Below are 14,140 nucleotides of genomic sequence, written 5' to 3' on the forward strand. Positions count from 1 at the left end.
CTCCATGAGAACAAGGCCCTAGTACTGGAAGAACATGGGAGGGGAGTGTTTTTAAAGTATCTGGAAGCCTTCCACAGAGATTGGTTCAGTTTCCAGAGTTCGGCTACACGGCCCTTGAGGAAATGAGATTCCCAGAAGCCGAGCTGAGGAGAGTTGAAACCCCGGGGGACTTCTGGGTGTTTTGCTTTTGCGACAACAGGCAAAACAGGCTGTTAATTGCAATAGCTAAAGGACCTGAGCTCTGCTATTTAAAAGAACAAAAACGGTTGAATAATAATAACCTTTTTAAAGAAACCCATTGCGAAAGGATTGCTTTAAACAACGCTTTGTGGTTTTAAACAGCAACAGAACTTTTGCTGTTATTTTGGGGGAAAGGCTGTAAAAGAGGGGAGGTCAGCTTCGCTTCAGGAAGAAAAATAATTGCAATAAAGGTCGTCGTAGCAGCACTCCATGGTCCGATCAAGACCACTATCCTGTTTCCAACAGTGGCCTGTCGCAAACCTGCAAGGTGGGTGCATATGATGAAAACGCCTTTCCTCAGTTTCCTCCAAGGAGCTGGTTATTCGAAGATAGGTTGCTACTGAACATGGAAGTTCGACTAACCCCACTGCTCCCCCCTGATATTTCTTCTATGTTATTAAGGTTTTGTAAGAAAAATAAGTTTTTTAATCGGGCATGCCGCCCTCCAGGTGCCACCTTTAATTGGCTTCAGAAGGATGGCTTTGTGTTTTTGGTTAGCTCCATTCTTGGCCCATTCCTTGCCCGTTTCACTGTTTTGCCTGCGCCTCTGTGGCAGCCATTTTATGAATGGCCAAGCCCCACCCACCCCTGTAGCAGCCATTTTGCGAGAGCACCCACGGCCCGCTCTCGACATTCCAAACCGGGCCACTGACCCAAGCGGTTTGGGGAACCCCGTCCTCAACCCCCCCCCCCCCGAAGGGCTGTGAATCGATCGATTCTCCACCCAGAATAGCTTTGTCGGGACCAACTGGTCCTAGCATCCCGATTCTGATGGCGGACAGCTTGATGCCCCAACAGGCAGCCCACAAGCCGGGCAGAAAAATGACAGCCCTTTGATATGGTTTGCCACCACCACCCCAGTGTCTGGCATCGAGATAGACTACTGCTGATTTTGGAGCTCTTCCCTTGAGCTGATCACGTGGAGATTTCTTCACGAAATCCCTTTTCCCACACTAGAATTTAGACCGGTGTTTGGAGGCAGACTTCCTGGGAGGATCCCTTTGCCCTCACAGGTGAGTTGGAGGCAGCGTTATGTGTAAGGGGCTGGATTTAGAGTGGAGAGGCCCAGTTTGAAGCCTCGAGTGACCGCTGGGCAGGAGTTACACTTTTTCAGCTTAACCCACCTCGCAGGGTCGTTGTGAGGATAAAAGAGGGAGCAACCACCCACCCACCCCTTGGATAGGAAGAGCAGCTGATAAATAAACTAATGAGCAGCACAATCCTGCGCGTGTTTACTCAGAAGGAAGCCCCACTGTCTTCAGTGGGGATGACTTGCAGGTGAAACTTCTCTTCCTATTTCAAAACAAACCATAAAGCCATCTTAGGACTGTGCACACCTGTGTGGGAGAAAGCCCTGTTGAACTCAGTGGGATTTACTCCCGAGTAAACACAGCAAAAGACCGCAAGCAGGTGGCCCCCATCCTGAGGCAGGGAGTTCCGCAAGTCGGTTAAGCCTTATGTGTATATTCTCTCTTCCTTTTTCTCTCACCCTTTTTGTCATCTTCGCCATTACACTTATTTATTACATTATTTATTCACAATACTTATATACTGCTTAATAGCAGTGCATAAGATCATACAATCACAGAATAGCAGAGTTGGAAGGGGCCTACAAGGCCATCGAGTCCAACCCCCTGCTCAATGCAGGAATCCACCCTAAAGCATCCCTGACAGATGGTTGTCCAGCTGCCTCTTGAAGGCCTCTAGTGTGGGAGAGCCCACAACCTCCCTAGGGAACTGATTCCACTGTCGTACTGCTCTAACAGTCAGGAAGTTTTTCCTGATGTCCAGCCGGAATCTGGCTTCCTTTAACTTGAGCCCGTTATTCCGTGTCCTGCACTCTGGGAGGATCGAGAAGAGATCCTGGCCCTCCTCTGTGTGACAACCTTTTAAGTATTTAAAGAGTGCTCCCATGTCTCCCTTCAATCTTCTCTTCTCCAGGCTAAACATGCCCAGTTCTTTCAGTCTCTCTTCATAGGGCTTTGTTTCCAGACCCCTGATCATCCTGGCTGCCCTCCTCTGAACACGCTCCAGCTTGTCTGCGTCCTTCTTGAATTGTGGAGCCCAGAACTGGACGCAATACTCTAGATGAGGCCTATCCGCCAGCTTAATGGCCTTTCTGAATTTGAAAAAGCGAAAAAGACGGATCTCTTCCGGCAGGCCTACCTAGTCTAATTTTAAAATGTCTTAAAAGGTGTTAGGAGTTTAATAATGTATTGGTTTTATTTTTTTTAATACGTTTTATGTATTTTATATTTTTCTATTCAATGTTGTTCTCTGCCTCGATCCAGAGGGAAAAGCGGGTAAGAAATATTATTATTGTTATTATTATGAATGTACTATCTCTACGCAGTACGTATAAATATTTATAAACACATATACATATACATTTATATGCAACCTTTGGCACATCTAATCCTCTTCATTTTATCCTTGCAACAACCACCTTGCGAGGTAGGTTAGGCCAACCGTCAGCGACTGACTCAAAGTCAAAGTGAGTTTCCGTGGCCAAGTGGGGACTAGATCCCGGATCTCCCAAGTCCCAATCCAACGCTCCAACCACTACACTGCACTACCCTACATCCCACTGCTCCCACTCAGTCGGCCTCGCCCCCTTTTCCCGACCACCAATCCTTTTCTGACATCCCCCCCCCCCTCCCATCAACCACGTGCCATTCATTCATTCTTTCATTCATTCATTCATTCATCAGTTCGCCGCAGAGGTCAATGACCGCGAGTTGCAGGCGGGTTGAATGGAGCGGGGCGGGGCCCGGGGGAAGCCCTCCTCTGCCCTCGCGCAAGATGGCGCCGCCTGCTTCAGGCGTCTGCAATCAGCCCTGGGCGGGCCAGCCAATGGAAGGCCGGCTACGGGAAGGAGCGAGCCCCGCCCCGCCTTTAAAAGGCATCTCGCGCGGCACTTGCTAGGCAGTGAAGGGTTGTCCTCCACGGAGACAGGTAAGAGGGTTGCAATGCTCAGCGCTGCGAAATATATATATATATATAAAAATATAAATGTATGTGTAATTGTAAAGTGTATGCATGCATAAATGTGTTTGTTTGTGTGTGTATATATTTATGGAATTTGTATGTGTATAGATGTGGTTTTTTGTGTGTGTTTGTATTTCTGTCTTGATATATAGATAGATAGATATTTAAAAGTTTTAAATGTTAGCTGTTTTCACATTTTGTTTATTGGTTTTTAATGTTTAGTCTTCTTAATCTAATCTCTTTAATTTTTGTAAGCCGTCCAGAGAGCTTCAGCAATGGGGTGGTGTATAAATGTGTTATATATAATATATCCAGTGTGTTTGAGAAGAGTTTTATGTCCTATTAGGAGGTGGCTAAACCGCTTTACGTTTAAGCGGGACTTAAACATTTTGTTAGAGCTTTTTTTGGGGGGGTGGCTTTTAAAAGCAAGACAAAGCAAACACACACACACACCTGGTGCTGTGTGTGTGTTTAATTGCAATTTGCAGGTCTGTGGCTAATTGGGAAAATAAAATCAATGAAAATGGATAAATAAAATCAGCCTGACGGCAATGCATGTGTGGGGGTTTGTCGTTCAGTATAGATTCCTTTTTTCCTTTTTTTTTAGTAGGTCTCTGATACTAGAGCCCTGTTTGCTGCGTTCTTTTAAACCAAAAATAAATGCGTGCACGATAACAGGTGGGTAAACTGAGGCTCGCGATGAAAAAGCTCTGGAGTTTGGGAGGCGTGTCTGGGCGGGTGTTTATGGGTGCAGCACCCAGTGCTTTGCTAAGGGTGCTCCGTAGCCATGGGAGGCGTCCTTGTGGGTTTGGTGAAAATTTGGCGAACGGGTGTTGTGAGTTGAGCAGGAGATAATGTGTGGTCGTTTGCCAGCTCCAGGTTGAGCAAGGAAAAACTCCTGGCATTTGGTGTGGTGACAAGGGAGGATTTATGTGTATTTATATTTGTTGCATTTATATCATAGCTGTTCCTCCACGGTGTCCAAAGCAAGGTACACGGATGGCTTTTCTCAACTTCTTCTCTGTTTTATCCTGACGACAGCCCTGTGAGGGAGGTCAGTCCGAGAGTCAGCGACTGGCCCAAAGTTACCCGGCGAGCTTTGTAGAACTTGAACCCGGGTCTCCCCAGTTGAATGCCTCTAACCGCTATGCACCACTGCTCCATAAATACTGCCCTTCGTCCAGGAAGTTTAGGGGGGTGTACCTGTCCCTTCTCCTGTCCTTACTTTATCTCCCAACAGCCCTTTGAGGTAGGCTGCGAGAGTCGTGGGGTCTGAGCGGACTCGCTGAGCATCATGGGAGTTGTAGTAGGGGAGTGTCCAGAGTTTCAAAGGCACCGAATCAGGGAGAGGGTGTGTGTCTCCTTACTTTACAGCAAGGGCAGATTTGCAGTGACTGGAATGGATGCATGAGGAATTTTCCCGTCTTTAGGGTGCAACTTGTAGTATTAGATGCTCTAACTCACCTCTGATCTGCCTCCTTTAAAAAAGAGAAGGATCAAAAAGACATCCTAATAGATTTTGCTATTTCAAAAAGGGAATCTATATATATACACACACACACACACACACACACACACACACACACACACACACACACACTTATTTCACAATGGGAAGCACACATCAAACAGCCAGCCGAGAGACTTAGAGTTTCTGTTTTTATCTCTGTCCCTGTCTAGCAAGGCTTTGCCAGCTTAACAAGAACATGCAATCTTTTATCTTTAATTTTAGGACTCCGCCAGAATTTAGAGGGCCACGGCTCTGGTTTTTTTCCTTTCTCCCTCCTGCTTCCCCACAAAATTAAACGCAAAATAAAACCCACACAGGTGTAGATCTGAAAACACTTTTTCCTTTGCCGTTCGGCCCTCTGCCTGCTGATAACTCTATATTTTTGTACCCAGGGGTATAGGTTAGGGAGAAAGCCTTGAATCGGGAGTGCCTCCCTCACTATGCGAAAGTCTAAATAAAAACCGCATTTTCAGGTTAAAAGAAGAGTGTATCCAGGGTATATCCATCACTTACCTGTCCAGCGCTTTGATAGGTTCGTGGTTTTGATGACAGTTAAGCGCCCAAGGGTGCCACCTTGGGCTGGACTGATTTCCCCCTTTCTGGCTGGGGTTCTGACCTATGGCATCTTAAAGGACCCTGTGAACTTGCAGTAACTCCTCTGACGGGGATGGCTAATCCTGTTTTCTGCTCATCGCTGCACTGGGAGCGGTCCACAGAGGCTCAGGTTTGGAGCGATGTCTTTCCAGTTTTCCTTGCAACGCAAGACAAAAGGGAGTCGAGTTATTTTTAGCGCTTAAACAATGTGCGCGCCTTAAAAGCGGAACTCAAAGCCTTTTTATGACACCCCCCTCGCAGGCCCACCACATACCGCCACGAGGAGAATGTCAGTGGTGTGGTTGGCCCACTTCTGGCGTCTTGCGGGTTTAAAGAACGTCACCGGTCAGTTTTCCGATAATCAGGGTGGCGGCTTTTGCCTTGCTCTGCGCGCTTTGCTTGCAACACCTTGAACTTTGCACATGAAACCCAAAGGGCCAAAATCCGGTGCAAAGTCCTCCTTAAAGTAGGCATATCGCAATGAGAGGGACTTAAGATGGCTGTGATTAAAAAGCCCGGTTTGTTTCAGTGGGTCTACTCTAAGTAGGACTTGAACTGAGTTTTGCCCAGTGTTCCACTAGACATGCTGGTCTGTTCCTGTTTTGAATGGCTGGAAGAAGAGAAAACTGTTGTGATGACGCTTTCTCCAGATTCGCGGCCTCCAGGGTTCAGATCCAGTTTGGACCCCTCTAGACTAGACACACGGAAAGGAATGGCACTTGCATTCCTCGTGAGTGGCTTACGGCCGGCCCCAGGTTCCCTCCTGCACTAGATCTTTAGCGGGGAAGAGAATAAAATTGATCTGTTTCCTGCTGCTGTCGCTTCACTTCCTTATGCAAATATTCAAACAATGCTGCCGCTTGTCAACATGACCTGTCTTTGCAAAGCGGACACCAGGATGTTTTGGAGAGCGTTTGAAGCTGTAGCTAGGAGAACCGTTCTGTTTTAAAGTTTCTTTTTTAAAAAGAGGAAGGAAAAGCTGTATGCAAAATGGAGCCACGTGGCCTACAGCGACTTCAGTGGCTTTTTGCTGGTGCTTGGTGGTGGCCACGCCACGTCTCTGGGTCGGAGGTTGGGTGGTCGGCCTAACCTGGAGGAGGGGTCTATACCACTTAAGCAGGGAGGGCTGTACTGCTTCTGGGTGCAAGGGGTGGTGGTGGACTTGCACCCCAGAAAGTTCCTCTGTGACAATATTCCCTGCATGTAGAAAGCAAGGGTGAAGGTTTCCGGATTAGCCTCCCCCAGACATGCTAGCTTTCGACAGGCAGCCGCCGTTGCCTGGGCGAGAGCAAAAGGCAGGTGAACAAGCAGGTTGCAATGGTGAAGAGGTGGAGCAACTGCCTGGCCAACCCGACCCGACCCGACCCTGGGCACCAGCTGTGTCCCTCTGTTTTGTGTTTGTGATGGTGTTGAAATTCTTCGCATGTGCCGCTTTCCTTGTAACGTGTGGCAGGTGGAAGGCAGATTGCTTCACAGTGACTCAGAAAACCACGGTAGGAGCACATGGCGTCTCTTTTTCCGTTTGTGGGTGAGAGGGCAAAACGGAGCGTGTTCTGGAGCCTTGCCCGCCCATGTAGGTGAATGTGCTGGAGTAACCCCAGCAGTGTCTGGGGACCGTTCCCACGTGACCGGTGCTGGGATGACGCCTCGCGCCTCTCCCATTGGCTGAGCCGGCTTGGATGATTCTCCGGCTGAGCGCCTGCAGCAGAAGAGCAGGTGGGCACAGCACTGGCGTTGAGCAAGGGATGGCTGTCTCCTCCTCCCTCTCCCTCTGCCATTTGCAGCATAGGCCAGAGAAGGAGGAGGAAAAACGGGATTCGGGGGGGGGGGAGTGGCACGCGGGCGAGGGATTCGTCAGCGTGTTAAAAAAATTCAGGATTCCCAAGGCTCTGGAATCTCAGAGCCTTAGGAGAAGCAATCCAAGGTAACTTTGTAAAATTCCAGGGAAACTAGTTAAAGGTGAGTTAACGTTCCAGGTTAACTTCCAGATAAAATTCCAGGGAAACTAGTTAAAGGTGAGTTAACGTTCCAGGTTAACTTCCAGATAAAATTCCAGGGAAGCTAGTTAAAAAGAACTTTCATTCCAGGATAACTTATTTAAAAATACCATTTCTCATTCATCAGGATCCCAAGTCAGAGTTTAGGAATTCCAGAATTTCTAGCCAAAATCTTGCCAAAGGAAGTAAAGGAGTGTTCTTATGAGTGGGTGTGTGTATACACACACAACACACACACAGTCTCTCCCAGGCTGAGGGGTTTCCCAAAGGGTCATCAGTAAACAAGACTGCCCCAGCTCTCAGGCTTACACTTTTAAAAAGAGACGTCACACAAGGAAAAAGGGAAGGCGAGGGCAGAGGAAAATGGTGCGTTCCATATTGGTTGTCTGCCGACGAAGGACATAAGACACGAGTGAATTGTTGCAGTTTGAGATGCTTCCTCACTGGGAAATCCAGCCATCTATTTTCAGCCGACTCCATTCCGTTCCCCCTCACACACTCCAAGTTTCTGGTTCTTGCTCCGCCCCAACAAAACAAATCTGCTACCTCAACACACTCAGTCCTTGATGGACTGATTTGGAGAGTTCCCCTTAGTGTCGTATCCTGAAACCTTTTTGTACTTCTGCAAACATCAGGGTTCTCCCCACACCCCCGGATTTGCTGATGACTTCCCTCTTGCGCCCGGGCGGTGCCGTTTGAAGTGATGGCATTCGCAGCCTGAATACTGGTAGCAGAGGGACTGCAATGTCTCTTAGAAGACGGTTGCTCAATCAAAGAAATCGAAGCAGATTAGTTCAACGTGTTCTTCAATGAAATTTGCATGGTGCTTTATGGAGCATTGAGGACAGTTCCCTGCCCCACGGAGCTTACACTCTGCATCTATAATTATAAATCTTAATAGGAGTAAGGAAATTGCTCTGTGACAAACGTGAACTGTTGGAAGCCAACGGTAGCGAATTAGCCAGGGACCAGCTGCTTTTCCTGCCTCGCAAGGTTGTTGTACCCCATCTCCTTGTAGTGGCATAAAATCCAAAGAGGTTTATCCAGCCGAAAGCCTTTTCCCGCCGGCCCTGACTCTGTTTGTTCACAGTCTCGCTCTTTTTTAAAAGTGTGCCCTTCCCAAATGTTTGGTCAACCTGATAAGCCGGACGGTGCATTTCCCCACTTTCGGCGGTGCTGTCGAAACCGCGGGGGCAAAGTAACCCTTGCGTCTCAACCTGAGACTATTTACCTGAGGTTGCGCTAACCGTGGCGTGACTGCTGGGTGGGGGGGACGTGTAACCCAATCCCAATATCATCTTGGGAAATCGGTTCATTGGAGTCTCAATCCTCCTTCCCTTTGCTATGTTGTGTACGTGACTTTTCTAGGCTAGAGTTGGCCACACACACAAAAAAGGCACATAATTAGCCCACATCAGAGAACGGAATCCAGCTCGTCTTCCTGGCTGATCGCCTAGAGGCGACTTTTTTCTTTGCCAGAGGCGATCACACTTAGGAAGCTGCAATATGTACTGACGAGGGCAGGGCAGAGAACTGTGTGAGCTCACTGCTGAGTTTTTCAAATCCCCATCTCTGAAACTTCGCCAGCACTGTTCAGGTTCTCTCAAGCTGGTCTTTGCAGACTTGAGGACAAGAAACTTCTTTTCCGACGCTGCAGTTTTCAGGTGTGCTGGGTCCCGAGCCAGATCTCTGTGCTTGTGTGGGCTTATGAAATGCTCACAGCCCTATCTCAGTTCCTGCCTGCCCATGTGACTTTCTGGATCTCTGACAGTGACGGCTTGCCTCTTCCTGCCAAAACATTGACTTTACAGTTGTAGAAATCGCCTCTTAATCTTTAACCAGGTTGTCCGATCAAATGAGCAAATAATCGGACCCGCTGAACGCACAGGCGGAGTTCAAACCGTAGGTGAGCAGGAAAAGGTTTGTAAACAGAAGTGGTTTTACTGCAATGTCGTAATCAAATTCAGTGTGTTTGTTTCTGAGTTTTTCAGTTGCGCTTCTGCTCTGTAGAAACAGGATTCTCAGCGCTCGGCCTGTTTGTGTGCGTGCAGGAAAGCACAGGAAGAGGCTCAAACTCCAACGTGGGTGGGAGGGTGTTATTTAAACAGCACTGCCCTCCAAAACGGTTACTAGAAACATCAGTTGGACAGGACAGCTTTAAAAAATGGAAACTCCTGATATGGAGCAGCCTGGCACTGAGGGCCGGAGGTGGGGTGGGTAGAACGGGGGGAGATTTCCCCCCCTCTAGACTTGAGGTTTTGCATCTCCGACAGCATAAAACGTGTCTCTGTCCACGCATGTTGTGAGCCAACTTCGCACATCTGTTTGCACAGGAAGCGGTACGATCCCTGCTGAATTTCCCGCTATTGCAGCTGCCTTCCCCGATACGGAAATTATCTCGGTAGATAGCTGGGCTAGAAAGATGATGATGATTTCGAACTGGTGGCGGTGGGGGGAGTGAACTGTTTGAGGGCAGGTTTGCCTCCTTCCGAGGGCAACGGCGCGTGGGGTGATGGCCGTCTCTCTCCAATGGCGAGGCAGGGAAGCCGCCTGACATCAGCTGCTACAGTCACAGCGGCCAGATTAAAAAGCCAGAGGAGAGGAAGTGCGGGAAAGCACGTCTGCTTTGACGGCAGCCAAAGGCCAGCTGCTCTCCGGGGAAGAGCCGGCCCTCAGATGGACATCTTCGAGTGCGCTGAGAGGAACAGGGAGTGGGTCCCCTCCCCTGGAAAAGAACCCCGGGGGCTTTAAGTGACGCAAATAGGAAACCCGGTCCCTCTTACTAAGCCGTCGTCTAGTAAGACCTCTGAGGATACAGGGTGGGCTTCGTCTTGTAGCTCAAGGGCTGGTTCTGCATCCGATAAGCTGTCGTGGATGGGGAGGGGGGGCAAGCTGCCAGACTATTGTCACCTTAAGTTCTTGCTGCCAGTCATAAAATTTTAGGAGGGGCATTTTGAACTTTTTGAACAGGGAAGGAAAACTGCAAATTGATCGGGATGGTTGTGTCCCCCCCCCCTACAAACACACAGCCCTGAAGCCCTTCCCACCCCATCCTAGGAGGTTCAGCCAGATAAAATGAAGCCATGAATAAATATCTCTAATTCTGTGGGGCTGGATGGTCAGCTAAATAAAGCAAAAAGGGTCACCCAATAATATATATTCCACTCGTGTGTGTGTGTGTGTGTATTTCTGATTTCTTTGTATTATTATTATTATTATTATTATTATTATTATTTACATTTATATACCACCCCATAGCTGAAGCTCTCTGAGTGGTTTACACAGATTAAAACACTGAACATTAAAAACAAATATACAAAATTGTAAACCATAAAAACAGATTGCATACAATATCCATCTATTCTGGGTCAATTAAAAACTCAACGTATGCTGTTAAATGCCTGGGAGAAAAGTCTTGACCTGGCGCGGAAAAGATTACGATGTTGGCTCCAGGTGGGCCTCGTTGGGGAGATCGTTCCATAATTGGGGGGCCACCACAGAGAAGGCCCTGCTCTCCCTTGCTGCTGTCGTCTGAGCTTCCCTCGGAGTAGGCACCCGGAGGAGGGCCTTAGATGTTGACGATACCTAGAAAACCAGTTCTTCAAGTGCCGTGCCAATTATTTTTGAAGTAGTCACATTCAGAGCTCAAAACCACCACAATAAAAAGGCAGAGTGTACTTTCCCTCTTGTTCTGCTGGCAAGCTCCCCATTGGAGCCTGTGGCTGGCTGCTGTGAGAACAAAATGTTGGGCCAGGATCCAGCACAGCTCTTGCGTTAGATTATGTGACCTGAGAAAGCACAGTAGGAAAATGAGCTAAAACCAGCCCAGAACCAAACAGAAGTTAAAAACGTGTAATAGGGGTAGAAACAAAGGGTCAGAGGGGACCCATAACAAAATGTAAGTTAAAAAGATTCCTTTGTCTCCCTTGGGAGCCAGGAGACAGAAGACTCAAGAAAACTTCCTGGGCTGTAATCCTATCCAACTGCTTAATTGAGTGTAAGCCCCATTAAACCTGATGGGGCTTACGTCTGAGTAGATGTGGCTAAGGTTATGCTGTTAGTGTCTAGACTAGGCTTCTAGATGTGTTGTGAGGGACAATAGGAGTTGTAGTCTGATCAGCCAGGCTATCTGGGGCTGGTGGACATTGTGGGGCAAAACATTCAGAGGGCCACCAGTTGCCCAGCCTTGATAAAGAATGAGGATAGGACTGTTGGAGATAATCTACTCCACCCTTGAAATAGCAGCATCCTTGCCTGACGGCTGTCCAACCACAACTAAAATATCTCCAGTAAATGTGATGGTCTCTTCCACTGCCAAACAGCTAGAAAGTTCCTCCTAATGTTCAGCCGAAATCCACTTCTCTATTTCCACCCATCCATTCCACTCCTTCCCTCTAGAGCCACAGAAACCATAGAATCATAGAATAGTAGAGTTGGAAGGGGCCTATAAGGCCATCGAGTCCAAGTCTGCTCTGTCCTCTGCACGACGGCCATACACGTAATTGAGGTCCGCTATCACTATCTCCTCATCTCGTCTCTCCTCTAGGTGAAACATCCCTGGCTCTTTCAACCCTTCCTCGCAGGATTTGGTTTCCAGACCACCATCTGGGTCACCCTCTGTTTTGTCTGTTCCCTTCTCCCATCTAAATGAAGGACTTTTCTATTTCAGGGAGCAGCTGTACAAGATGGCGACTCTAGCTATGGTGCCGGATTCATGCGTTGTGGCCTCTGTTCAATCTCCCCTTCCGGAACCCCAGGAAGTCTCACTTGACGATGTCTCGGTGAACGCTTCTCCCAGGTTGGTCTACGCTTTAATTGATGTATTTCATTAATATTGTTCCCCAACGATGGTCATGGTGCTTGAAAACAGCCAGCTTAGGATGGGACGTCTCCAATGAGATCTATCGGAATGAAGGCTGGAGTTGAGACTCTGATTTCTCAGTGGGCCCATTTTGGCTCTTAAGCCTGTCAGCACTCATCACTTAAGTTCAGTATTGAGAGGAGAGATGCTCAATCATTCCTGAAAAGGCCCTTGACGTGCACCCAGGTGTGATTGCATATTGGGTGCTTAGACTTAAAAGGGTGAGCACCTTGCCGTTGGCATGCAATATGGGTCTAGGTGTGAGGATTGGGGTAACACCAAGAGCAGCTACGTGACTCTGCTCCAGGCAAGGTTAGCATCACAGCTTGGGTCTCACTTTCTCAAGCCAAAGTGCCTGCTTTCATTGAGTAAATAAAGTTCCTCTTTTTTTAGCTAAGGTGGGTTTCCTTTTTAACCAGGGTTAGCCCTGGATTCCTAAACCATAGAATCATACAATAGTAGAGTTGAAAGGGGGCTATAAGGCCATTGACTCCAACCCCCTGCTCAGTGCAGGAATCTACCTTTAAGCATACATGACAGATGGCTGTCCAGCTGCCTCTTGAAGGCCTCTAGGGTGGGAGAGCCCACCACCTTCCTCGGTCATGGGTTCCATTGTTGTACTGCTCTATCAGTCAGGAAGATTTTCCTGATGTCCATTCGGAATCTGACTTCCTTTAACTTGAGCCCGTTATTCCATGTCCTGCACTCTGGGAGGATCGAGAAGAGATCCTGGCCCTCCTCTGTGGGACCACCTTTTAAGTCTTTGAAGAGTGCTCTCATGTCTCCCCTCCATCTTCTCTTCTCCAGGCTCAACCTGCCCAGTTCTTTCAGTCTCTCTCCATGCCTTGTGAGGCATGGAGACCCTAAGTCCTGAGAATCTTTGGGGATCACTGTGTGGGACCCCACAACAAGTAAGGTCATCTGGTGAGGCTACTTCAGACTCCTTTTTAAGGAGAGGCCAAAAACTGCCTTTCTGAGAAGCAAGGCCTCCTCCAGTGCCCAGGAATCCCCTCCTGAGATCTTTCCTGGCCCTGCCTCTCTCAAGCCGTTTGCTCTGCTTCTGGCTTTGAAGTTCAGTTGAAGCCTTTTAAAAAATGTGGGGGAATCCCTATGCCGTTGGTTCCGAGAAGAAGAATAAATAATGGCAGCTGCCGGGTCTTGGAAGGCCGGCCAGTTGCGCGGTGCACAGGAGCGAGCCATGCGACACCATAAAAACTTGACAAATCTGGTGGTGGCGAAAGCTTTGCTAGGCTCGAGTTCCGATTTGGGACCGTCACATAAGGGAAGTATTTCTGGAAATTCTATTTCCAGCTCATCACCAGAGTCGTCACCCGTGCATTGCAATTCCTTCGTTCCGAGAACTCCGTGTCTTCTATTCTTATCTAGGTTCTTTGAGGAAGAGGCTGAGCGTGTGCTAAGCGGGTGGGTGGAGGGTGCCATGACGCCCCGCCGTATATGTATGACACATGTTCGTGGTTAGTCCTTTTGGATTCCTGTTCCAGTTTTCAGTTAAATTGGCATTTCAAACAATTTGCTTGATTGAGGCAAGAGCACTGAGTACACGCCTTAAAAATGTAATAAATAAATTAAAAACGGCCTTATATTGGTTACCTGCGCACACATGTGTTTGCGTGCGGGTCTGGACACGTGTGTTTGCAGGTATGTGTATACAGATATATGAATGAATTGAAAAACACAATTATAGACGGCATATAGAAATGCTTGGAATTCTTGGGAGATTGCAGTTATTTAATCAGTGTGGTTCAGAGTTTGAATGAGACTCTGGAGACCCGGGTGCAAATCCCCACGTGGGCGTGAATCTCCAAGGTGACTTTGGGTCAGTCCCTGATGCTCGGCTTGACCTACCTCACAGGGGTGTTGTGAGGCTAAAATGGAGAGGAGCGGGGTCATGTACGCCACCTTGGACTCCTTGCCAGAGGGGAAAAGGCG

General features: G+C 48.2%; 1 protein-coding gene across 2 annotated transcripts in view; it reads left to right on the forward strand.

Annotated features, from left to right (window-relative positions):
• The first annotated feature begins 3,150 nt into the window (after positions 1-3,150).
• Positions 3,151-14,140, forward strand: part of ACSBG2 (acyl-CoA synthetase bubblegum family member 2) — a 30,288-nt gene continuing 19,298 nt past the window's right edge. For both annotated transcript variants that reach the window (XM_063146958.1, XM_063146959.1), the window contains exons 1-2: positions 3,151-3,195; positions 11,999-12,127. In XM_063146958.1, the coding sequence (XP_063003028.1) occupies positions 12,015-12,127 (113 nt within the window). In that variant the 5' untranslated portion in view covers positions 3,151-3,195; positions 11,999-12,014. The remainder of the gene's footprint in view (positions 3,196-11,998; positions 12,128-14,140) is intronic.

Source organism: Elgaria multicarinata, chromosome 23 (assembly GCF_023053635.1).
Source record: "Elgaria multicarinata webbii isolate HBS135686 ecotype San Diego chromosome 23, rElgMul1.1.pri, whole genome shotgun sequence".
Lineage (NCBI taxonomy): Eukaryota > Metazoa > Chordata > Lepidosauria > Squamata > Anguidae > Elgaria > Elgaria multicarinata.